General features: G+C 41.9%; 1 protein-coding gene across 1 annotated transcript; it reads left to right on the top strand.

Moving 5' to 3' along the window:
* Positions 1 to 8871: 8871 nt before the first annotated feature.
* SFT2D2 (SFT2 domain containing 2) lies at positions 8872 to 24516 on the top strand. Its single transcript, XM_066622329.1, has 9 exons — positions 8872 to 8939; positions 12000 to 12086; positions 15071 to 15156; positions 15580 to 15661; positions 16992 to 17027; positions 17121 to 17179; positions 18518 to 18547; positions 19143 to 19204; positions 19610 to 24516. The coding sequence occupies exons 1-8, from the start codon at positions 8877 to 8879 to the stop codon at positions 19180 to 19182; spliced, it is 483 nt and encodes a 160-aa protein (XP_066478426.1). The 5' UTR covers positions 8872 to 8876; the 3' UTR covers positions 19183 to 19204; positions 19610 to 24516.
* Positions 24517 to 27523: the final 3007 nt, after the last annotated feature.

Raw genomic sequence — 27523 nt, 5'->3', positions numbered from 1 at the left:
GGCAGGAATTGATGATGGCAGAGGAACCATAATTCCCTTTAAGAAGAATTGCCACATAGCCCTTTTCATTGCTGTGAATCATTGTGTATTCTGTGTGATACATGAGAGGTAGTGAAGCTGCTTCCTATACAGTATGTGGAAAATATTCCAGTATATATTTCATTGTAAAATTCAACAAGTTCCAGTCGTGTTCCAGAAGCTACATTTCGTTTGTGTAGTTCTTCATTTCAGTGGGGCTTGTGCAGGAGCACTTGATAAGATTGCACCTCTTTTCTGTGCAGGAATAAAGAAAACTTTTCATACTGTCCTCTAGTCAGTCAATTACATGATGGCTTATATCTATAAGCATATGCCAGTAAATAAAAGTGTATGTCACATTTTGTATGTCTCTCTAAACTCTGATTTTCCTTACTGTGAGAAGGAAATGAATATTTTCCTGCAGGATATCAGAAACAGATTTCTCTGAAGTTGTTTCTCTCGAGCAGTTTTTCTCAAACTGTGGGTTGGGACACACTAGGTGAGTTGTGAGCCAATTTCAGGTGGGTCCCCATTCATTTCAATATTTTTAATGTATTAGACTGGTATGTGACTGCATTTGGGGAAATGTTACAGACCTGTACTTTTAACAAGCTACTATTTATATTCTTTTAACAATGATAGTAAATGGGACTCACTCCTGGTTAAGTGTAGGTAGGATTGCAGCCTAGAATTGTTAAAAAATTTCCTGCTTGATGATGTCACTTCTGGTCATGACATCACTGCCGGTAGGTCCTGACAGATTCTCATTCTAAAAAGGGTCCGAGTGCTAAATGTGTGAGAACCACTGCTCTAGACCAGGGGTCTCTAAACTTTTCGGGCCGAAGGGCTGCATAAAATATCTGGAACAGTGTCAAGGGCTGGGAAAAAAATCAAATATAAAATTTAAATAAATACATTAGATACGGAACTGAGATGAATGAATGGGCTAAAATGCCCAGGATTTCTCCAAGCACCAACACAGCTCAAAAGTGTAATCATGCACTTGAATAGACTCCCATTTCTCCATCTCAGAAGCACAACTCTGGTTGTGCTTGGTCAACTGGGCCAGAGGCTCTCGGAATCAGAGGCCGGCTGCAGGCCGGATAGAGGCTCTCCACAGGCTGCATCTGGCTCCCAGGCTGGGGTTTGGATGCCCCTGCTCTAGAGCAGGGGTCTCCAAACTTTTTGGCCAGAGGGCCGCATCAAATATCTGGTACTGTGTTGAGGGCCGGAAAAAAATTTAAATATAAATTCTCTGGGAAGGAAGGGCTGGCATTCCTACTGCTGGGATGCCCCTCCTCCTAGGAGGCAGGATTCGGACCATGATGAATGGGTACTCCTCCCACGTTGAGGGGCGTCGCTTCCTGTCCCAGTTCCAATCCTGCCTTCCAGGTGTTAGGATGGACCTCGGTCGTGGTCCCGCATGACCTCTCTTAATCTCATTGATTTCATCTCGGGGGGGGGGGTGGATTCCCCCCTGCATGCCAGCGAATACAGGCTCTGAGCAGCAGCCAGAGCACACCGGCTGCCAAGGGGGCTGTTTCGGGACAGTGCTGCCTCCTCTCCACATTGCAAGCTAGCAGAGCAGCAAGCAGTGGCAGCAGGGGGTGGCTGCAGGCGCCCCCACATGCGCGGAGCCAGCAGGCAGCAGCAACCCGCGCCCGCAGCGGAGCCTCATGGAGCAGAGCTTGGGGCACTGTCCATCAACCCCAAGTTCTGTGTATTTCATAAGGACCAGGTGGTACTCCGACTGGATCCGACATTCATACCCAAGGTCAACTCCCTATTTCACAGGGCCCAGGAGCTAATCCTTCCATCCTGCCCCAAGCCAGTTCACCCCAGGGAAAAGGCGTGGCACACCCTGGACGTACGCAGGGCCCTGTGTTGCTACCTGAAGCGTACCAGGAACCTTAGGCAGTCGGAGGCCCTGTTTGTAACCTACAAGGGCTCCAACCAAGGCCACAAAGCCTTGGCCAGTTCGCTAGCGTGCTGGCTAAAAGCATGTATCAGACTGGCCTACCAGGCCAGGGGGGAAACTCCACCAAGGGAGAACACGGCCCACTCACTCAGGAGTGCTGCCACTACGGCGGCATTCAACGGATACGTATCACTTCTCGAGATCTGTAGGGCGGCGACGTGGTCTTCGGTCCACACCTTCGCCAAGCACTACCGGATAACCACAGCTGCTGCTTTGGGGTGTAAGGTGTTGCAACAGGTGGTGAAGCCGTGAGCTAGACCCTCGCTGGCCCACCCTTCCTGGTCGGCTCTGGTATATCCCAGCAGTAGGAATGCCAGCCCTTCCTTCCCAGAGAAAGCAGGAATTTCTTACCTGAGAATTCCAATTCTGGGAAAGGAAGGGTGGCATTCCGCCCACCACTTCTCCAGCTCGGGGGTACACTGCTAGCCAGGCTCCCCCACAGGGGACATCTCTCTTCCCTTTCCGCCAGGAGCGGGACAGTTTTTTCATTGTCTAGCTGTTATCCTTATAGTTGTAGCTGTACAACTACACTTGGATAGGTTTCCTACCAAGCAATCCTCGCAGTGGATATGCTACACGTCACGGGACAGACCACAGCAGAGGATGAGGGGGGCATTCAGGGTTCTTTACTGCTTGTCGAGTCTGGACTGGGACAGAAAGGGACGACCCCCCCCCCAACGTGGGAGGAGTATCCATTCATCATGGTCCGAATCCTGCCTCCCAGGAGGAGGGGCATCCCAGCAGTAGGAATGCCACCCTTCCTTTCCCAGAACTGGAATTCTCAGGTAAGAAATTCCTGCTATTTATTTAAATAAATTAGAGATGGAACTTAGATGAGTGAATAAATGAATGAATGGGCTCATTCACTCAACCTCTCTGGCCCTTGAACACCCTCCAGATGCAACCAGAGCATAGTTCCAGTCATGTTTGGCCAAGTAGGCCAGAGGCTTTCAGGGGACAAGAAGCTGGCCGCAAGACAAGCTGGTCGCAGGGGACAAGAAGTTGGATAGAGGCTTGCCGCGGGCTGCATCTGGCCCCTGGGCTGGGGTTTGGAGACCCCTGCTCTAGAGCATCATTTTCCAACCTTTTTCATTTCACAGCAAACTGACAAGGTGCTAAAATTGTCAAGGCACATAGTACTGCTGGCCAGAGGCTCACATCCCCGGGGGGCCCTAATAAATCACCCTTCCGAAACTCCCATGGCACACTGATTGAAAATCGCTGCTCGAGAGCTTCCCGGTATGCATACACAGTTCTTCTTTGTCTTCACAAAAATAAATTTTTAGACTATTGAGCAAGTCACTGGTCTAAAAGGTTGTATTCCAGTTTGTACTTTATCACAGTAGTTCAAGTGCTGAGGGCTCTTTTAGCTATATGTGCTACAGTTGATTGCAAGAAAAATATTGGCAAAAAGGTATCTGTACTGGTAATACAGCTGGTTAAAAAACATTTTAAAAACCTGTTACCCATATGACACATTCTAGGTGCATGCTTTTAAAAAGAGACAGGAGATGGCAGTGTTTCCCAGATTTTTTCTACGGGCGGCTCCCTTGACCTACTGGGCCATTGGTCATGGCTCCCCGTTAGAGCTACAATCATAGCAGATTTTTTGTGAGGATTCTGCAGCTCTCCTGGCTGCTTTTTCCAGCTCCCCAGGGAGCCATGGCTCACAGATTGGGAATCACTGTTCTAGGAGTATGCAAAAGAGTTGAATGTATTAGTGTGTACTTTGAGCTTCTCCATGAGACGTGTCTCCTGGCTTATCATGACAACTCAAGCACTTGGCATTCAATCAAGTAGACAGCTTTAGTGCTACAACTTTGGGATTATCTCCTGGAAGATATACTGAGATATATTGGGAAAAAACTGTCATCTGGTGTTCCTAGAACAGGGGTTCTCAAACTTTCCAGTCTCTGAAGTCTTTTACACTCCTAAAAGGAGACTCGGGGAGCCTGGCCAACACAAGCAGAGTCTAAGGGAGCCCCAGAGATCAGTTGCAAACTGGGCAGGGGGCAGATTGTGGCCACTTATGGTGTGCCCGTGGAGCCCCTGAAGGGCTCCTATATACGGAATACTGTACCCACTTTCCTAGGAGAATGTGCCATAGAAGACAGTGGGACTTCATAGTAGGCATGCATAGAACTATGCAGTCAGTCCTGCGGCACTGCCTTATTCATGGCCTTTCAATCACTCTTGAGATTCCACTGTGCAAAATAGGAATGACCCATCCCAGGTGATTGTTAGGAAGGGAAACAGCACAACCAGCAGTGTGATTGCACTTTAAACCACAGTGCTGTGGAAATAATAAACATAAGAAGAGCCCTGCTGGATCAGGCCAAAGGCCCATCTAGTCCAGCTTCCTGTATCTCACAGTGGCCCACCAGATGCCTCAAGGGAGCACCCAAGGCAACAAGATACCCACATCCTGCTGCCTTCCCTTGCACCTGGCCTTCTCAGGTCACCTCCTTCCAAAACCAGGAGGCTGCACATACCCATCATGGCTTGCAATCCATGACGGACCTTTCCTCCAGAAATTTGTTGAATCCCCTTTTAAAGGCATCCAGGCCAGGTGCCATTGTTGCAAGGTTGAAGGAAGCAACTCAATAATGCTCGGAACCAGGAGTGAAGTTTGCAGGCTTCTTTATTTCATCGCATGTGGTGGGCACCCACGGGACTCATGTCTCAAAGCACATGGGTGCACCCAACCCTCGGGGTGTGCAATTTTATATCTTTTGGGTCTCTTTGTATAAAGAGCTGTCCATTTGATTGGTTACATTTTGCTGCAAAGGTGGGCAAGCACTTGATTGGTTACAAGTTGCATCAAAGGTGGGGTTTTGCCCACAAAGCCTGGAAAATTACAAAGTTTCTGAAGACAGGTAGGTTACACAATGTATTGCTTATACAGAGCAGCATAACTCATAATAATAATAATAATACAGGTATTTATATACCGCCTTTCTTCGTCGTCAGATTTCTCCTCAGACTTTAATTCAAGGCGGTTTACATAGGCAGGCTATACTAAATCCCAATAGGGATTTTTACAATTGAAGAAGGTTCTGTCTTTCAAGAACCACAACATTTCAGATGGATCTTTAATGATCTGGTATCACATTCTGGCCTCCATTTTCCTCCCACACAGGCTGACAGCGGCCAAAGAGCAGGTGGAATAACTCAGCATAACTCGGCTAGGCTTGTCAGCAGCTTCAAGGTCTCGCCCTTCACGGTGCCGGTGGCCTTGAACTGGCGACCTTCGGATGTTATCTTCAGGCAAACGGAGGCTCTACCCTCTAGACCAGACCTCCTGCCTGTAATAAGTGATAAGGCAGATCTTGGCACGTCCAGCATAACGCATCATCCCAGTGCATCTCTTGCCAGTGCAGCCTGGTACCCGTTATCTTACTGAATTCCACTAGTATAAACACATTGAGACCCCTTTTTGCAAAGGCTTTTTGTCTTTTACTAAGCTAAGCAGCCTTGGTTCCTATGGTTCTCTTTTAGTCTATGACTCTTGCTTCTGTGACTATTGTAGCCTCTACCTGGGGTCACAGTCTGGGACCAAAGGCCACCTTGTCTCACCATCACCACATCCCGTGGAAAGAAGTTCCAGAGGCTTGTAATCTGTGATGGACCTTTCCTTCAGAAATTTGTCCAATCCCCCTTTAAAGGCACCCAGGCCAGGTGCCATCACCACATCCGGTGGCAAGGAGTTCCAGACAAACCACATGCTGGGTAAAGAAATAATTTCTTTTGTCTGTCCTAACCCTTCCAACACTCAATTTTAGTGGATGACCCCTGGTTCTGGTGTCTGTGTTGCATTCCAGTTTTATAGCCTTTTATTCCTTAAACAGTTATCAGCATAGAGAAGGACTTATTGTTCCAAGGGAAATTTAAGTTCATGGGTACAGAACATAGCCTAGAGCAGTGGTTCTCACACATTTAGCACCGGGACCCACTTTTTAGAATGAGAATCTGTCAGGACCCACCGGAAGTGACATAATCAAGCAGGAACATTTTTAACAATCCTAGGCTGCAATCCTACCCACACTTCCACAGGAGTAAGTCCCATTGACTATCATTGTTAAAAGCATATGCACAGTAGTCTGTTCAAAGTACAGGTGTGTAATTGTCCCCAAATGCAGGCACAGGTCATGGTAGCTTCAGGTCTAATATATTAAAAATGACATATTAAAATGAATGGGGACCCACCTGAAACTGGGTCACGACCCACAGTTTGAGAACCACTGCTCTATGCAGGATAGCAAGAGTTCTTCAAGAAATGAAAGAAAACCCCACAGGAAGTGTTTAAAATTCAGGGGAAAAGCCTGTGTCAGTGGTGTAGCTGGAGGGGGGGTGGAGAGCTCAGCCTGGCAGGGAGCCTCAGCAGGGTGGCGAGCAGACCATCCCTTCGGAGCCATTCCTGGTGGGGGGAGCAAAACGGATCCGTAAGGCATGCAGGCGACCCCCACCCCCGCAGGGCCGGGAATGGCTGGCCAGATTTCAGAGGGAAAAGTGTATCCTTAGCTCCACCTTGATGAAAACTCCTGTTCCAGCCCTTAAAGCAGGGATCTTCCTCTAGCCCTGAAATCTGCTCCCACAGGGATGCCTACCAGATGAGCTCAGCTGAGCCAGTTTTAAATCCTCTGTTACATAACAGATAATATAAAATGAGATGCTATGCAAATGAGTATACACAAGGTACAACTCTTGCTAGAAAGCAAGGTTGACTTGATTTAAATCAATACTTGGATTCAGTTTAATCATGTGTGTTTTTTGTTTGTATTATGAAAGATGCAGTCTTGCTTGCTGTAGCACTAATGCATATTTTGAAAAATTTTCACATTAGGTTTGTAAAAATGATTTTAGCTATCAGATCTGATTGAAACAGCTATTTGAGGGTACTGCTGATGAACAACATCCAATTCAACAGGTTAATCATGACTATTTGGTAGACTTTGTTGGAACAGTCACCAAACATTTGAATTATTATAACTAAAACAACATTTGTGTTCATTTCTTCAATAGTATGTACTGATTTAACAGGCACATGGGTTTTTTTTAATCTTTTCTTTTTTAGAAATTTAAACATGTACTTTTTTAAATATTTCAAAATAAAATTAAAATGAACTAAAATTAAAAAACCTCAAAATTAGAGAGACTATGGCTGCAGTCCTAACCACACTTTCCTGAGAGTAAGCCCCATGGAACAGGGGCTTCTTACTTTTGAGCAGACCTGGTTAGGATTGTGCCCTATGAGCCAAATCCTATCCAACTTTCCAGCCCTGGTGTAGCCATGCCAGTTCAATGGGCACTGCATCCTGTGATGGGAGGCTAGATACGAAGGGCCTCCACAAGGTAAGGGAATGTTTGTCCCCTTGCCTTGGGGCTGCATTGCCACTGCACCGACACTGGAAAGTTGGATAGGATTGGGCCCTATGTCAGCTAGATTAGCATGAGATTTAAAATCTTTTATGCAGCCAGCTCAATAATCTTTATCTTTCTGTCCTTAATCTGGAAAAGAACAGCAGGGTTGCCTGCTTCTTTGGATCCCAATCCATTACTTAATTTAGAATGAAATAATTGAAAGGAAAAAAAAAAAACATTCTTTCCTACACTGCCAAAAAATGCTATTGTTAAAAGCTGAATTCCAAAATTGTTGAAATGACAATCTACAAGTTCACCTGTGTAACTTTCTTTAAAACTTCTTCAGCAAACATATTTCTTCAGTGTTTTTTAAGCCATTTCTGCCCAACATTGCATATATGCAACAGGGACCAAATGTGTACACCAGTGGGCTGGGCAAAAATGGGTTAACTTTGAAAAGTATTATAGTAGACATGGTGGAGGCCCATGCAACTCTTCTTCCTCAGCTGTTAAGGACTGACCCTGGTACTGAATAATAAGAATACATGCAGGAAAAGGAGCTGAAGATTATATTTGTGATGGGTATGTGTGTGTTGCCTACAGTGTAACTCAGTCATTGTGTATTTCTCTTTTTTAGATTTCACAATTCCTTCCAAATGTTAACAGCATAAGCAACAAAAGTGGTATTCCCTTGCATTTTGTTTAAGGTTTGTTTTGGAAATAGTCTTCAGGATAGTCAGCAAGTATTCCACATTTTTTAAAAGCCCAATATAGAGTACTTTAACAGCAAATGTGCCATCTATTTTCTCATGATTTGGTTCACAAAGCATTATTGGAACATTTTTTAAGAGCATAAGAAGAGCCCTGCTTGATCAGGCCCAGGCCCAGGCCCATCCAGTCCATCTTCCTGTATCTCTCAGTATTCACTGAGTACTTGGTAGATAGGAAGATTAGCTAAATCTATACAGAAGCCTATGAAATCCCATAAAATTGAGGTCCCAGTCCAGGAACTGTTAGAGCTCATTTATAAAACTTTAAAAAAGATTGACTGAGGGCCCGATCCTACCCAACTCTCCAGCACTGGTGCAGCTGCAATGCAGCCCTGAGGTAAGGGAACAAATGTTCCTATATCTTGAGGAGGTCTCTATGACTGCCCCACACCAGAGGATGCAGTGTATTCCCCATTGGCGTGGTAGCACTGGCACTAGAAAATTGAATAGGATTGGGCCGTATGTTATCTCATGATAACAGAACTAGAATTTATATTCTCCTAGAGTCTAAAGGGCAGAGACTCCTCTACACACAGATAAAGCATGTGGACTACAACTCCCACTATGCACTGCATCATCGGAGTAGGAATGGGCCCCACTTATAGGCGCGGTGCCTGCCTTCCCTGTGCATGCTGGGAATGGTAGTCTTTGGAGTCCAAGTGCTGGTTGATGGGTGGGGGCGGGTGTGAATAAAGGCAGCAACGCGGTAGGCGGAACTGGGAAGGCAACCAGCGCCTGGGCTGTGCGAGATGGACAAGCTGAGGCGGGTTCTGAGCGGGCAGGACGCGGAAGACCCTGGTCCTCTGGCTGAGGTAGGCTCTTGAGTGGAGGGGGACACCTGTTCCCAGGTGCGCCTCTCCCTCCTCTACCCGTGTGCCCTTTGTCTCTTGTGGCACACCTGGCTGCGTCTCTTCCCTGCATCTGCTGCTCTGAGCTGTGTCTCCTCCCTCCCCCCGCCTTCTTAACCCCCATGCACCCAGTCCCAGGACCCCAGCCTTGCTCCAGCTTGTACCCCCCATTGCCCTCCTTCCTGGGCAGCCCCCCTGCTGCTTCTTGCCTCCCCTTTTACCCCTGGCCCACCTTTGTTCCCCTTCTCCCTGACAGCAGCAGCAGTCCCATTCCCCAGCCTAACCCTCCTCCCAATTCCCCTGGAAGGGTGTGTGTGCTTTAATGCTTCCTTTCCACCAGGATTTTTGGCATCACACTCACAATGTGCAGCTCAAACTGTAATTAGCACTGAGTAAAGACTGATAATCTGGAAGCAATTGGTCCTGTCATTGCCACCACCCTCTTTCCACTGTTGCTGAAATGGGTTAGATTCAGACTCCCCACCTAACTTGTAAGCAGGAATTGGATGCTTACTTAATTTACAGTCTTGTATGCACTTACTTGGGCATAGGTCCCACTGAGTTAAGTGGGAGCTACTACTGAGTAATCATGACTAGGATTGGCCTGTTGATCAAGTCTGCGTGTTACCAAGAAGCATCAAATACAGTAGGTGCCTTTTTGAGATATTGAAAGCTGTGTAAGAACTGCAGGACAGTTCCTCCAGGAAGTACGATGGAAGGGACGGTATGCAATAATTGCTTACTGTCCCAAGAGCTCTCTGGGTAGAATTTGCAAGGCAGTAGCCAAAGGCTGAAGAACAACCTTACAAAGGTCAGATGTTAAATCTTAAACTCTAGACTAGGGGTGTCAAACATAAGACCCGGGGGCTGGATGCAGCCCCTGGAAGCTTTTTATCCAGCCCTCAGGCTCTCAGCTGCTGAGATGTTACAGCTGAAATGGCAGCCCACACGAAAATTGGGTTTCCCAAATCTTGAAATATGATAAAGTTTTGTGTACTTTCTCTTCTGTCATTTGCATTTAATGAGTTTCTGTATGAGAACAGGGTCTGATTTCTGGCCGTTAGCTTCTTAATGATGTCACTTTCTGCTTAATGACATCACTTCTGGCCCTCAGCTAGAGCCCTGAATACTAACTTCTGCCCTCTGTATGAACCAAGTTTGACACCCCTGCTCTAGACCTTAGCAGTTTGGGGTGTAGATGAATACCTGAGCAAAGGCTACATGTTTTGACACAAAGAAAACTAGTGCGGTGGTTGCAAATGGTGTATTTGTTGAATCATCTTTTGTGAAGATATATAAATACAGTTAAAGTGACTTTAAGTATTTGTATTAAATGATCCCTGCTAAGCTAATAAATTTAAAAATTATAGAGGAGGTTTGTGCATTGAATGGTGGAAAGGGAAATGATGCAAAAGATTCTGGCAGATTTTTGAAAGCCTGGGTTTTATCCTTGCTGCTGCTTTTGCTGCTCCGGTTGTGTTGGTAGCATGATATTCCATCTGCATAGAAGAGATAGAGGACTAACATTGCTGTAGGGAGATATTTAATATCACTGCTGTGAAACTGTGACCTTGAGGGAATGTATCTGAAGAGGCTCTACGATGTGAACCTCCTAGGAGATGTTTGCTTCTGCTTGATAATGAGCCTAGCAATAAAAAAGTAGCAGCATATTCATTGCGTGGCACTCTTACAGTGCAGTGGTAGTTCTTGGAAGTTAAAGTTCCACTGTATTTAGTAGGGCTTTCACTGAGGAAACTGTGAGTAGGATTGCAGCTTTAGCTTTAACTATTTTCATCATTCCCTTTGCAGTCACTTGGTTTCTGAATAAAAGCTATGAGAATCTGAGAAAAGCTCTCCTGGATCAGACCAAAGGCCTATCTAATTGAGCTTCCTGTGTTCCTCAGTCACCTACCAGCTGCTTCTGGGAAGCCCATAAGCAGGAGAAAAAGGCGTACTTTTCTCTGCCATTGGTCCCTTGGTATTCAGATGCATATTAATAGTGGAGATGGCATGTAGAGACCAGTGACTTTTTAAAATGCTTTTCATCTCACAGCACATTGACAAGGAGCTAAACCTGCCAAGGAACACCATCAGTTTCTTGATAATTGACATGGCACACCATGTTGCTGTTGGGGGGCTCACATCCCCCAATGGCCCTACTAATAAATGACCTTCCTGTGGCACACTGGTTGAAAATAGCTGATTGTAGATATTGTGACTAGTAGCCACAGATAGACATGCCTTTCCTGAATTTGTCCAATTCCCTTTTAAAGCCTTTGAAGCTAGTGACTGTGGAATTTGTGCAGTAAGACTAATAATGTGCTGTCTGAGGAAATACCTCTTTTCGTCTATCCTAAATCTCTTGCCAGTCAGACTCACTGGATCCCTGGTTTCCAAACTCAATATTTTCTAAAATTAATGCCAACTAAAAATAAACGAACATGCAGATTTGATATTTATGACACTTTGAGTTATTGAAAGTATTATAGAATAAGGGTCAAATAAGTATTATAAAATAAGTCATTTGTAGTAATGATTGATACAAGAATGGTTCTGGAAGAAGAAACTGGCTTTTTTTGCTTAACTTAATGGAGTGATAGCTTTCTGATAGAATCAGTAGGTATGATTCTAGAGGAGTGTTAGGAGCTTGCTTGCTTTGTTTTAAAACATTATTATCCCACCTTTTCACTTCTGTAAGGGAGTTTAGGATGGATAACAGCCTATTTTAAAATAATAAAATTCATTTGATTTTGAAACAAGTAGTTTGAGCTCCTGGCTCAAAACAGATGCATGAGATGCATTTGATTCAGAGGCAGTTATTTCATAATTGTCATCTACTGTAGTTGTCACTGTTCTGCTAAAGAACAACAAGGTTTATATTGTATAGAGAACAGAATACTGTTTGCATCTTTGCCCTTAAATTTAGGCTGCTTGAAGGAAACTATTAACAACTGGTTCTATGTCACATCAGTGCTCAAAAACTTGATGTTGTGGTTTTAATCAGAGTCCTTTTAACATTTCCAGGTTATTGATGCATCTACCTTAAGCTGGAGCACACGCCTGAAAGGCTTTGTAGCTTGTTTTGCTCTAGGAGTTTTGTGCTCTATTCTGGTAAGACCTCTTTCTGTTATTCTATATCAGCTATCATAAGATCAAGCTTGGATTTCTTAGTAGTTTCCAAAGTTCAGAACAACTGTTGCTCTTATCTTTCACTATTTGACATTCTGTTTGTATCCTTGCTGAAGCAACACACTCTGATTCCCATTGCATTGTTAGATATGAAAGACTAAGGGTCAAATGAGACATGAAGATGGATGAATGTATCCCATAGTGTTGGGAGGGGGAAGCTCAAATCAATTGTGGGAGGCAGTTTGCATCAGAGCTGCGGCGCCAGTGCAGTTTTCACCCATGTCATCCTGCCCCCCATCCTTAATTCAAATTGCTATCGAATAGACTTGCTATTAACCACAGAGACACAAATTTCCCCCCCCCCCAAACAAAAATCTAGGGAGGCGCATTAGCACGCTTTCAGTATTGCAGTCAATTTGGTCCAAGTGTAATTCCATACACTATTCAGGTTGCACATGTTGTCAGTCGTCTTTTCATACCCCATTAAGATTCTGATCATTATAGAAAAGTCAGATAAGTACAACTTGACAAGACCTCGATAATGTTGAAAAACTAATGAGAATTATCATGCTGAGCAAGGCAGCTGTCCATATGATATCCTTTGTCTACATACATTTTGAAGAAAGCTTTAAGAAACTAACTCTAAGGGGATGTTTTGTCTTGCTCATTCACTTGGCATCTCAGAGCTTTATGGGCACACAAAAGTTTGTGTTCAGTCACCATCTTGGCTGGTAGATGTTGGCCAACATAATTTTGGGTGCGTTCAGATGTCCTAAAAACAAGAATTGTAGCTCAGTGACATGAACCCAGCCCATTTCCATGTCTGGAATGGTAATTACCAATTAACTGAACCATATGCAAAGAGTGAACTGTCTCTCCTCTCTCTCATGCTTCAGGTAGTACATCCATTATTTTTTCTACAGCGTAGCATGTATGTTAGTTCAGCTGAATTCGCATTCCTTATCTTTTAAAAAATCTGAATAATTTCTTTAAAACTATTCTAGAATAAAATGGCCTCGTGATGTTTCAAAGAGCCAGGCAAACGGTACTGTGCATAGGTAATTTTGACTGCAAATACGAAGAACAGGTTTAGCTTCACTCAGTCCTTTAGAGAAGATTGTACATCAATAAAATGTGTGCTTCCACAGTAGACGGGCCATTCAAATTATGTACCTGTACATCATGCTTTGAATTTCAGTTTGACTTAACACCCGTACATACTTAATGAAGCTGATTTTCCTTTTAGATGGGCAGTATGTGATCCATGTTGGAGTAAAATAAAGGGAATTGTGTTTCTATTTCATATGCTTCTCAGTTTTTAATATTTTTCCTATACAGTGTCAAATTGGTTGTTTTTTTTACAAGTGCCACCGCCTAGGGAAGTACATGGGGCGGTGGCTAGAAATAGGACCTTCTCAGTAGTGGCACCAACGCTATGGAATTCCCTTCCCCTTGACTTAAGAATGGCTCCCTCTCTTGAGACTTTTCAGCGAGGCCTGAAGACCCTTCTGTTTAAACAAGCCTTCTGAGTTCTTGGCCTTTTTAACATCTTTTCAACATCTTTTAATTTTTTACAGGCCTGATTCTTTTATGACTTGCTGCTCTTTTTACTACTTTTTATCTGACTACTGTTTTTATGATATGTGTTAATATGCTTTTATCTGTTTTTAAATTATGTTTTTAATCTGTTTTAACCTGTTGTAAGCCGCCTTGAGTCCCTTTGGGGAGAAAGGCGGGGTAAAAATAAAGTTGTTATATTTTCTGAAAATCCATTTGTAGAAGTGGTAAGGTGTTTAGGGTTTTGAGTCTGGATATGCGAAGCTAAAGTTCTGTTGCCACTTGGTTAGAAAGTAGGTGGCCTCTGGCAAGTCTCTGAATGACTGTAAGGAAAGTTACATTTGTAACTACAGGTCCAACCTTGTTATACAGGGATTTGTCTCAACACCAATGGCCACTGCAAATGAGAAGGAATGTGCTGATCCCTGGGGAAGGGGGAAAATGCATCTCTTTAAAATCACAGTTTAAAAAAAACTGCTTTTCTTACTACTGTAGAGAGATAGTCATGCAAGCAATCATTCCATTCTTTAGCTGAGCCAGGCAAAGGCAGGGGGTCCTTTGCATTTCTGTTTGCTGACTGCCTCGCTACAACAGTAAGAAAAGCTTTTCTTAAACCATAATTATAAAGGGACACACTACTTTTAAAACTGCTTTTATTTAACACACTATACGGTATCGGCAGGGAGTCCCGGAATCAAACCCCTGTAGATATCAAGACATGTCCTTATTCCATTAGGAGCAAAGGATGGGCAAAGAACCTGGAGGGCAAGGAATAATCTTGAAATCTATTTTTCCACTTTTTAAAAAATTCATGAAGAGTTCTGGAATGGAACCCCAGCGGATAATGAGGGACAACCTGTAGTAAGGTATTTGGGGTGGGGGAGAGAGCAGAAACTGGGATACTTTATCTAAACCAGCATTTTCACTAAGCATTTGTCTAAATTTTTAAATTTTGAATTAGACTTATCACAAGAAGATTGCAGGGTCTTGACTATGTGTTATGGCATAGTACTCAAACTTGTTTATTTAGAATATACTATATACCACACTTCAGCAAAAGCTCTCAAGAACAGTTTTCACAGTAAAAAGATAAGATGATTCCTGTCCCAAAGGACTCAGTCTTAAACAATGAAGGTACCTGAGGAGCATTATGCAGGATTGAAAGAGGACTATATTAGTGGCACTTAGATTGAAAATGAGAGTTCTTGTTTTTGGATGAAAGGAAGGTAATAGTTAAGCATTTGTTATAAGAAGTCTTTTAAAGAGTTTTTTTAATGTTTAACTGAAATGAACCATGAAAATGAATGAGACAACTTGGAATGCATATTTAATGCTCTACTCCCCTATAAGTTATAAATGCTTGCCTTTATAGATTTCTTTTTGTTGCCCTCTCTCATCTTCCTTTTCAGGGTAGTTGCTTGCTATGGGTGCCCAGGAAAGGAGTCATCTTGTTTGCAGTATTTTACACACTGGGAAACATCTCATCCCTTGGAAGGTAAACATGGTATTCTACTACAGTACTTTATGTTATGGGAATGAATGAGAGTGTCAGATTCTTGAAATGCATATACTTTCTTGCATTGTTTTCCTTTACATGTGAATCAAAATGTTTTTACTGAATGCTGCACAGAAGGCTAAGATCTCATGAGGCTGTAGTTCATATGGGGTGTGGGAAGTAAATAACTACACTGATACAGTAAACTATATCTTGTTAATGTTAAGTGCTCGATATTCTCCAATATAGCTTTTTTTAGTTTTCGTTTATGAAACTTTATTGTATCTTTGCTAATATAAGCTCTATTACTAGATTGTCTATTACAGTTTATGCTGTTACTTTAAGCTTGTATAGTGTATGAATCTCTTTTTTTTTTTTTTTTTTGCTACCTGCAGAGATGTTAAGATATTTTTCTTGTTACAGTACCATTTTCCTTATGGGACCCATGAAACAACTGAAAAGAATGTTTGAACCCACTCGGTTGATAGCCACTATTGTCATGCTTGTAAGTATTGTAGGTTTTAATGTTAACTTGTCTTTGAGCTGATCTTTTACAGGTTTTGTTTAAAATGTCTTTTAGGCTATGGTGTTTGATTAGAAAGATAAAATGTAGTCCATTAAAAGCTGCCTCTAATTAGGCAACATATTTCTTTAATAAAAATCTTTGATACGAGTACAGGCATGCCCCCATATCCGTGAGGGTTCAGGTCCAGAAATCCCCCATGGATACAAAAACTTTAGATATGGAGAAGTCGTATTAGCCAGGAGTTAACTTCATCTTCCTGTTAATCTCTAGCTTTTTTTCGCAAGTGTTCAGGTTGCCTAATCTTATATGCTTATAGCGACTGTAAAGCAAGAACATTTTCAGTTCAGTAATCATTTAAATAACGTTAATGGAGTGCGCGGGGGGGGGGGGGGAGCATTTCCAGATCCTTTGATAAGTGAAACCACAAATATAGGGAGCGCCTGTACTCCCTAGAAGCCCTAGGTAGCAATCACCATCTTAATAGAGGGATTCCTTTATGGAATTTGGGAACCCTCTTATGGGAGGATATCCAGGTATATCTATAAAACAGAGTGTGCTTGTTTTCAGAGATACTGTTTTTTACCCAACTGAAGTTCAGCTATCTAAAGAAATCTTGGTTATGAATTTTAAAACGCTATTGGAAAAACCTGTTTTGTATTCTTATTCTATGCTGTTTAAGATACAGTATCTATAATTTCTATAATCTGCGTGTGAAGGGCTGACTAAACCAAAGAGGGTAAGCTGTATAGAAGGAATGAGTAAACTGATGCACAGCACATGGAGAGAAGGCTTCTACCTTGTAGAAGCTGGTAGGAAGGAACACCTTTGTTGGTAGGGAGGAACACCTAGGCCTAGCATGGCATATAGCTAGCAGAGATCAGAAATTGCTTCTCCTTCCCTCTCTCTGAGACTGAAACAACTGGTATGATTGGAGCTCCAAGTGTATGTGTGCTCTCTTTAAATCAACCACAAAATATTCCAATTTGGATCACAATTTTTATAGTGTATGTGTTTTCTTTCCCCATTTTATTTATAACTTGCATTTTGGTGGGATAAAAATATTTTAAAGTCCACACTAAGCAAAAAAAAAAAAATTAAAAGAGAAGAGCTAGAAACTTTGGGGTGGTAAATTTTAAGTCAGTGGTGGGGAGGGTGCTGTCACAAGCTTCTGCAGGAATATAAAAATCTAAATATTTGACTGACTTTAAATTATATAGTACAGTACCTTTCCTGAAAGGAAAACATCTCTTTAATTTTAGGTTTGGGTAGGTAATACTTATTTTAATGGATTTTCTCTGTTCTCTTCTAGTTGTGCCTTGTTTTAACTCTGTGTTCAGCTTTCTGGGTGAGTAGCCAAATTTCTAGTGTAACTGTTATACTTGAATGAAACTCGTACTAATTTTCTTTGTTGAACTTTGGTTATTTCTTTTTCTTCCAGTGGCACAACAAGGGACTTGTCCTCATCTTCTGCATTTTGCAGTTCTTTGCCTTAGCATGGTAGGAAATATCCTTTGAATATTTTCTCTGCCAATTTACTTATTTTTAGAAGAAAGCTGACACTTCTGATGGAGTGTGGGAAGCCATTGCAGTTGTCTTCATTTATAAAGCAATCATTTGCCACCTCTACCACATTTCTGAACTGTCTGTATGGAGTTGGGAGACTCCAACAATAAATTTCCTTTTTAAACAGTTGGGCCATCTGGACTGAGCATGTTGCAACAAGATTCCATTTGGGCTGAAAACTGGCATACAGCAATACCTTGCATTTTCATCTTGTTAGTTTCCAGAGCACAGATGAAAGTTAAAAATTGATTAATGACAAAAGCAGAGCCATATTTAGCTTGCAAATTTATTTTGTCCAGTCATCAAAAATGCAAATAAAACTAATTATATAAGGGAGCAATCTGAACCCCTTATGTCAGTGCTTTCCAGCACTGACCATAAGGGCAATGCAGCTCCAAGGTAAGGGAACAAACATGCCCTTACTTTGAGGAGACTTCTGTGAGTGACACCCAACTGCAGAATGCAGCACATGCCCCATTGGAACTGCTATGCCAGTATTGGAAAGTACTGACATAAGGGGTTAGGATTGTGTCCTAAGTTGAATATATAATAGGCAGCCCAATTCTAACTTGTGCTGGTAAAAGCAGACTGAGTGGCCTGCACTGTATCCAGCACAAGATAGGTGCTAGCTGAAGGTTAACTCAGGGTAATGGAATATTTTTCACGTGCATTCAGATTACATTCTAACCTATAACATGCTCTGGATTACATTCTAACCTATAACATGCAGATTCTAACCTATAACATGCAGATGTGTGTTAAATCTAAAGAGAAGTAAAATTAAAATAACATGGACAGACATCATGGAAGGTTGGGCAAAAGAAGAAAGCATGTGGACAGAATTGAAACGTGGTTATAATTGCACAAATTTTATTTGTGGGCACTGGTGTTTGAAAAGTCTTTTCAAGAGAACTGAGCTCTAGGTTTGCGTGTCTATTTAGGAAGAAATAGTGTGACCATTCCTGTGAAAAGAAAGTAACACCAAGTGACCTTGATTTTCACGGATGGTTTGAAAAATTAAACTGAACCAGATGGCTAGCAATAACTTTACAGAGTCATCTATTGAACAACATTCAACCCATTAAGCTAGTAGTGGCCGTAATATGGCCATAAGCAGCATCCAATTGTTAGTAGAACTGCAAAATAGGGGGCATCTGACACTATGTGAGCTGTCTGGCTTGGGTCACTGGCCTGGGTCATAAGACCAGTTAACCATACTGTGCAGGAAGTCTTTACTGTAATTGCAAATAATGTGTTTATGGTTTCTTATAGGTATAGCATTTCTTACATACCGTATGCAAGGTAATTTATTTTCACCATTTACTTCAGAAGGCATCTAGTTCATAGAATCAACACAGAGAAATGTCTTTGATGGCATGGAAAACTAACTTTCAGGCAGAATGATGTGAGAGACTTAACAATCGCTAAAATAATTTTATAGAAGAACTCGAAGGCTTTCCTTGTAGTTATGAAACTATGGCAGACAGGAGACTGTGTTGAAAACCCAGCCAGTCTTGCCCATAGTTGAGTGCCTAAATGTTTTGGGGCCAAACTAGATGTGACTTCAAACATGCCACTGTTCCCCCCCCCCGCTTATGTGGTGTTAGCCCCCTTGCCCTGTGCTATGGTCCATGGAGCATCCTCCCTAAAGTTTACCCTGGGAAGGTGCCTAGCAACAAAGAGCTAGGCTAAATTTGTGACTAAATTTTCAGTGGGAGCAAATGTGTTAATCTCCAGTTTGTCAGTATGCGCTGGGATAATACTGTGTTATCCATGCTGCTTTTAATATGCCTTTTTAATTTTGAAAAGCATTAATGCCACTTAATTTGTCCTTTTGTGTGTGTTTGGGGGGGAGAGGACTAGGCCTCTGTTTAATCTGTATTATCTCTCTTTACAGAGATGCTGTGAAGAAATGTTTTGCTGTTTGCCTCACATAATGGTGAACAAACAGCTTGGAAGGTAATTAAAAAAAGTGGTTTTGGTAAAGTGCTTCGCTTCCAGTTCCACCTCTTTAAAAGGTGTGCATTCTTGGGATTGTAGAGAAGAACAAAGCGGGATCTCAACGCTTTGACAGAACATGATCTCTAGGCTTATACTTAACTTTCAAAGTAGCAAAACCCACCACCAAATGATTTGCTCCCATGTATGCTGTGGTTATTTGAATTGTAATGTATAACAGCTTAAGGGTGTTGCTTGCCAAGATGCTCCTATTTCTGTTCTTTTTCTGTCATGGTTCTCAGATGAAGGAGTGAGCTTATTCTGATTAGGAAAGGAAAACCCACTAATAGGATGGACTGATATAAATAGTTTTGGCTTGGACCTCTGATCATCAATATTCCAAAATAAAACTTTTCTTTTATGCAGGGAAGTAAAAGAAATATCTCCAACCACTGAATTGCCAGCCTGAGGACTAGAATACCTGCACACAGCCACTTCGTAACAGAGCTATCAAGCTTGCTAAGTAAACTAATGAACCATGGAACAAAGCTACCAGCTATTGTTGTGCCCAAGGATTATGACTCTTGCGATAGATAGCCACATGATCAATTTACTGAGCTAATCTGTTATATTAGTTGGCTCAAAATTATCTTGGAGTTATGCAGTTTTGTTATTGAAATGGGTATTATGGTAATCCTTAAAGATGTGATTTGAAGTCCCTGCTTCTTCTCTAGACAAAGTGTCTTGCAGTGCCCAGAGGGCAGCTTGCATATTGGGACCTATAGCTAAAAATGGTGGATTTTCTGGGAAGGTGGGAAAAACAGAGTTCTTTCCATGTCTTAGTATCACAGATGTTTCCAAGGTCCTTTTTTGTCTATTATAACTAAAATCATGTATAGGAACTTGATAAAACTAAGTTTTGTCTTCTAAGCTGATAGTAGTTTTCATTCCTTACTGAGTGGAACCAAGGCATTGTAGTGAGTCATCAGGTCAGCAACAGTACCAGTGATGGAAGACTTACTGCCCTTCCATTTCTCTAAACAGTTTACTGCCTGTCAGTTTGCAGCTGGAAGTAATGCAAACGTAGCCTGAGGTAACATTAAGATCTGTGCCTTAGTGCTAATGTTGTCTCATTAATTATCTGCCTGCTCCTGTGGGGGGGGGGGAACATTCTCATGAGAGCATCATTTTGATCTTATAGTTGGTGAAGTATAACTTGAAAGCAAACCTCCTGGTCCAACCATGAACAGGAACATCTTGGATTTCTAAACTTTTTTCACCATTTCACCTTGCCTCTTAACACTTGATTACTGTTCACTTTGATATGATAGCTGTTTGGAGGTATGTGTAATTTGTTTCATTTTTCCGATTTCCCAATTGGACAATATGCTTTATTGATAGGAGCAGGCATTCAGGAGTTGATCATTCATTGTCACATTCCTCTTCTCCAGTTTAGATGTCGTATTTAATTTTTGTCTCTGTGTAATGGCATATTGAAATATCTTTTAGATCGAGAGACACTACAGTTTTTTGGGAGTATTTGTCATTAGTTTTTCAACACAGTTCAAATGCTTTTTTGAGGCTTGTATGTTAGAACTGCCTTTGTTCTATCTTGGGAAATTAATAAACTGCAGGTATTTACTTCTGAAAGAACAGGGTCACTAACCAAATCAATCCCAGTAGGCTCTGTTTGTAGTGGATTTTGGGACCAATTTGTTTTTATACTTTGTCCTGAACTTGGTCTGAACTGGACCAGGGCTGGCATTGTATATGTAGGGGTGTCCAAACTTTTTTGCAGGAGGGTGACATCTTCTCTGACACTGTGTCAGGGGCCAGGAAAAAAGAGTTAATTTACATTTCAAATTTGAATAAATTTACATAAATGAACACATTAGAGATGGAATTTATGTGAATGAATGAAGGGCTTGCAATGGCCTATAAAAGGCCTTGCACAAAGCAAGGCCAGCCTTTCCTTTGCTGCCACTGCTGCATGACAGACATGAAACAGCAAGCAGTGGAAGGAGCCCTTGACTCACAGCTCACAGGAGAGGTTCAACAGTTGGCCATCATGCTGAGAGCAGTTGCGTGGGGCCAGTGCAGGCTCCAGCAAGTCTCTGGAGGGCCAGAGCTCATTAGAGACTGGGGACTCCCAGCGGGCTGGATTGGGAGTCCTCAAGGGCCACAAGTGGCCCCAGGGCTGGGTCTTGGGCACCCCTGGTATATGTGAACAGAGATATTTTCCTACTTAATTAGGGGACCAGAATTAAACCTGATTTTGTATACACTGGATATAACTTTTTTATCTAACTGCAACTTTTTCTTTGTATATTTGTAAGCTATTTATTACTATAAAATTTTTGGAAGCTAATTGTGCTATGCTAGTTTGCCAAGCAAGCAGAATTTTTGTAATTAGACATTTATGAGAATTCTTTTAAGGAGAATTCCAATACTCCAACTCTGATGGAAAATAAGCTACAAAAATTAGTTTGAGGAATCTTGGTTGCAATTCTCAACCAATTTTACAGTAAGCATTGGGAGATTGCTGCCCCCTTTTATTCTCAGTGGATGATTTATAGATCAAGGCTTCAAAGTGAAGCCTGCACTATAGTAAAGTTGAAAGGACAGTCCTTCAATTCAAATTATGAGCACACTGCCACTTGGAATCAGTTTCCATCTGTCTTCTGGATTGCTGCAACTTCTCTGTAGTTACTTATTGAACTGTCTACAGATGCACATGAGACTACTGAAGATAATGGCATTTGTCTGTAGAAAGTTAACAAGCCCTCAATATTTAACTTGTGTGAAATATCACCATATTTTTTTATCATGAGGCATTCTGCTTTAGTACAATGACTAAGACAGAAGAAAAAATGTAGGTGAGATATCGAGTACAGTGGGTTTCTGTAGGGGTGCCAGCTGGACCTTAAAGGGCTAACGGGGCATTTAAAAAGCACAGAAATTTGAATTTTGTCTAGTGTGGCTTGTCCCATCACAGTGATGGAAGAATACAGGTTGAATTTCTGTAAGCATAGGAACCTGCTCAGGACCTGGACATGGAAACTTTACTTATATTACAGAAACAGAGGTGAATCACTGCTGCATATTGGGGAGGGAGAGCTCTTAATCATGGTCTCTGTATGATCTGGAGACATCTTGAGTGGAGTGAAAAGCTTTTACTAAAACTGCTCAAGCCTTTTCCTACAAATGAAGTACCAAGATCCTTCCAGGCCCCTCACCCCCTCTTTTTTTAAAAGGCCAGCCTATATCACCTTGTCAATTTACACTTTGGCAAACAGCCTTGTAAAAATTGCCACTTGCATGCATATTCATCTTGCTGTTGCCACTGGGAAATAGCTTACTGTAGATGGTTTCAAAAACCTGTGAATTGCATTTTAATCTGAAGAACCAGTGGAATAAAAATGTGCACGTACACTATGGAAAGTGATGTGCGTCTCAATCCAGTTTCAACTCTCTCAGACCACTGCATCTTTATATCTACTTGTTGATGTTGCCGAACATCAAATGGTAGCAAATTCCAAAAAAAGGCCTTTGAGTGCCATTCTAACATAGAATTTGGAAATCATGGAGGAGGGAGGAAGACTGGCAGACTTATCAAACTTTGTCTTCTGTAGCAGTTTACAGGTAGTCACTTTAGGAGGAGAAGGGTCTTCGTTTCAGGATTGTTAGTTCATATATTTGTTTACAGAATGTGAAGCTGCAGGCTCAAATAGTTCACCCTTGTACATCTAGCACATTGAGACACTAAACCAGTGGTTCCCAACCTTTAGAAGCCCGTGGATCACTGAGGCAAAAATTGGAATTCTCATGGACCACTTCTGGCTGTGGAGAGTCTGGTCTCCACCCTCTCTGGTGGTCTGTCTCTCAAGTGCTCCCCCATGGACTATCAGAGAGGACAAAGAATGGCCTGCCCATAGCTGACACTTCAGTGGTTGTGGCTGTGGGTAGTTCATTCTCCACCCTCTTTGGTGGTCCATGGGAGATTGATCATTTCCAGTGACTCGGCATGCAAGCAAAGGTGATTTTTTTTTCCTTGAGACGTCGTGCCCACTTCTCAGAGTCTCACGGACTACCTGCAGTCCCCCAACCACAGGTTGGGAACCAGTGCACTAAACCTACAGTGCTGTCTTTCTAAAACAATGATTCTTAATATTGTAATACATCATGATATGTGCTTCAAATGTTTACAATGATGCTTACCTAAAAGTGGTTTTCTGCTTAAATTTTGCCTTGAGCCTGAGCAATTTTTTTTCAAATCTGTTAATGCTACATTTTATGAAATATATGGTTTTTCCTTTCACTTTTTTTTTGCAGCAAGACTTAATATCACAATTTTGTTAATGGTGTTAATGTTAATTTCACTTTCAGATTTTGCAGCAAGACTTAATATCACAGTTTTGTTAATGGTGCTGCGTGCCTGTAAAATCAACTTCACTTTGATTCATTTGTTTTTCTTAATAGTTTAGAGATGTGCTCAGTGTGCAGGGCTGGGCTGGCAAAGGGGCTGACTGAAAGGCTCACTTTGAGAGGAGAGTTGGGAGGGGGAGCAGCAAGCAAACTGATGACATGCTGTTCCATCCCCCCCATGACTGCTTGCTAACCACCAAGCTGCTTCAACCAGCTCTTCAGTCTTCTTGCTTGCTGTTAGGTAAGGGGGCAGACAGGCTCAAGCCCATCTGTGCTTCATCCTGCCTATCTCCTTGCCAGTATGGTTGGTTTCATAAGCAACCGGGTCAGTGACAAGGTTGTGGCAGCAGCAACAGTGGTAGGCTGCATAGGAGGGTTTTTTGTTTGGGGATTCCATGGTGGTAGGTCCATCGAGGCAGGCTCTGTCTAGGCCTGTAAAAAGAGTAGGGCACAGACATGTCATACTCTGGATACAACTGCATGGCATAAATTTCAGGCACCCTAACATTGTCTATGCACTTCGGCCTTGTGTTGTGTTATGGCACAACTGACAAATGAAGTTGTGTTTAATTTTTCTTGCTCACTGTTTAATTACTCAACTCTGGTCATTAGTTTCTACAGTATCACAGCACTATTTAGTTAACACCAGTCTCTGCCTTAAGGTATGCCATTGATATCTTTGCAGTTTTTCAGCAAGTGAGAGTAGGTGACCTCTCTAAGAAAAAGTGCCTCACTTATACAATGGAATACATTTGCATTAACAGGGATTTTTGTATTTTTTTTTCCAACTTGAATGAACATTGTGTTTCTATATACTCTCTTGCTGGCTGTTGTACCTTTTTGTATATGTTGGTTGCTTTGAGCAAATTCTTTACTACACTGTCCCTTCTGTAATAAAAACTATTTTCTGAAGCCATGTGTAAATCACTTTCCAATAAAGTTGATATTGCAGAAAATCTCATGCATACTGCAACATGTGGTAGAAGCTATGAAATCAGTGGATAATCTCTTTTTATAGAGTATACAGGTGCAGCTTATTTATCCATGGATTTTTTATCTGCGGATTTGAACTGAAAGTCACTCACACCTTTGCCTCCTTTGCCCTGTGCTGGCGTCTCCGTCCTTTTCCAGGCAGCCCAAAACACTGCAAAAAGGCTCTGCCTTGCCCAGATAGGGAAATAGCCCTGTAGCCCTGGAAGAGGTTCCCCTTGCAAAGGAACGGTAACACTCCTGGAGCCCCAGAGCCAGCAAAGAGGGGAAAGGGGGGCCAAAAATATCTGTAGCCAGAACACTTGCACCAAGGTGGAGCTGGCTCTCTCTCTCACTCACACAGGGGCAGGTATGGTAGCAACAGAGGGGATTGCTTTAAAAAACCCAGGGAGTGTTTGCCAAATCCCCCCCCATTGAGATGGTGCAGGCAATCACTGACACAAGCAAGCTTTCCCACTAACCAAAGCATGAGATATAGCCTACAATCCTCTCCACACTTTCCTAGGAGTAAGCCCCATTGAGTGGAATGGGGCTTACTTCTGAGTAGGAACACACAGGGCTGGACTCTTAAAAGATCAGCATCCCAACTGTGAAAGAAGCCTGGCAGCTGGCAAAGGGGAGGGGATTGATAACAGCTGCCTTAGTCTCCCATCCGGAAGTGTCAGGCTGCAGTGTATTTTTGTAACTCTATGGAATTTAGCACAACACATTTTTTGTTAATCGAGCTAGCTCACGAAATGGAACTAACACAGATAAATAGGCTCCACCTCTAGTATGCTTTTTAAAAATCACACAACTGAATAGTGTGAGGGAGAGCACACACGAACAAGAACGAACCCCTGCATTGGTTCCTTAGAAGCCACCATCCCTTTACCATAATTCTGGTGCACTTCACATTACCCATTTCTGAATGTTTAGTTTGACTCTTATACATATTAAAGTAAAGATTTTACTTTAGCAACAACAGAAAGTCTTTGTTTTTACTTTTAAAGATTGAGTCCTCCATGTATAAAAGCTTCAGACCAATCGTTTTAGGGTAAATCTGTGCATGTTAGTCTTTTTCAAGTCAAATGAATTAGGTTTGACTGTAACACAAGTAGGTACAAATAAAACAAAATAGTGAGCCATACAGGATAAAACTATGTATCCAAATTGCAGCCAACTACATGATGAGCAAAACTTTTTTCAGTAATTTGTGTAAGCAACCTCTCCTTTTTAAACCATAGATCAGCTTAGCATATTAATATGAAGTACATGATAAGCCTGACTTCTTTTGAGCATTCCAGTGTCCAATTCTGTTGTGAGCTTGTCATGTAAAGCTGTTTTGTTATTGCCTAGCATCTAACTACTTCCTGCTTTTGAAAGCAATGCTACATAAACCATGTGAACTTTTAGTTGAAAAGCGATATATAAATACTGTTAATAATAAATACAGTTAATAATAAACCAGATCACACTGTTTAAAACCTGAATTAGTTACCTTGCAATAACTGCCTGCTGCTACTTTCCCATACTCACAAATGTAAATGAAAATCTTCATTTATTAAGTGTGCATTGAACACATGAATTTCTTGTAATGACTAACTGTGAATACAAATAATTATGGTGGGACAAGTAATTGTGATTATCATAAAGCATACTTTAGATATGTCCATGTATGAATGAGGAACAGTAGCATCTGCAAATCAAATGGCCATAATGAAATACTGAACTACTCAGCCCTCCTTTTCAGTATATTTATTAAAACAATTACCATTTATACTGTTAACATCATATTCAAAACACAGCAACTTAAAGTGGATATCGAGGTAGTTCTATGGTAGCTACCCTTCTAGGACAAATGGCAGCTACATGAGACTGTGATCCTGCTTGGGACCAAGATAGGCAAAGCATTTTAAGCCCTTCTTCCTCTGTACTGCAACCCTGGATTCTTCCACCCTTCCCCTTGCCAGCTATTTACAAAAAAGCAAATGTACTTACAATCATTTTGTGATTAAGGAGCATCTAGTCTGGCCCTTAGAATAGGCCTTAGAAATAAGTGAGTTGGGTCATAGCCCTATCAAATGCATTATGCGTGAACATTTGCTTGCCCAGATCTCTCAGAAAGCTTATTTCTTGGTTAATTAGCAGATTGAGTTTAATTAATTAAAATATTTTGGAGCCAACAGCTGCTGCCATGCAAGAGGAACAAACATTGAAAGGTCTTTTTCTCTTCAGTGGATATTTGATAGCTGTTTTTCCCTATCAACTTTTCTACTCTGTTTAAAAAAAAAAATGAAGACATTCTTGATCAAATGAAATCCATGAGAAGTCATTCTTTCCATCTCTCTGGTGTCCTTTTGAATGCACTCTCTTCCCTGTACATTCAGTTCCAGAAGCCTGGGGAAACCAAATCTCTACCTTACCATGACACCCAATGCCAAGTCATAATTACAAAGGACAAAAAAACAGCTGCTTGGTTAGTGCTTTTAATCAGAGTTTGACACCATTGTGGCTTATTGGCTTTTAAGTGATTCAGAAAAGATTAGTCTTTTCATTACTTTTACAAGGATCATTTCCAATGAAGGGTCAACAAAATGTGTTTCTAGGTAGGCACGAATGCTGGGGCTTTAGGGTACAGCACAGTGGCAACTAATTGCCAAGGAGATGTCTGCTAACAGCGCAAGAAGGGATCACAATTTTTATGGAGTTCAGTAAAACAAAGAGAAGTATGGATGAGCCATTTCCAAAAAGGGAAAGATTTTGAATTTTGCTTGTTTCTTAAACAGCCAGTTGTCAGGAGACACCTGAGCGTGGCAACCAAATCCAGTGTGGTTCTGATGCTCTTTCTACTGCATGAACCATGCACTGTATGAACCTATGAAGCTGACCTCTTGTCCACTTGGCTCAGTATCGAATACATTGACTGATAGTGACTCTTTGGGG

The sequence above is a fragment of the Tiliqua scincoides genome, chromosome 3 (assembly GCF_035046505.1).
Source record: "Tiliqua scincoides isolate rTilSci1 chromosome 3, rTilSci1.hap2, whole genome shotgun sequence".
Classification (NCBI taxonomy): domain Eukaryota; kingdom Metazoa; phylum Chordata; class Lepidosauria; order Squamata; family Scincidae; genus Tiliqua; species Tiliqua scincoides.
This window is presented reverse-complemented; position numbering and strand designations above follow the sequence as displayed.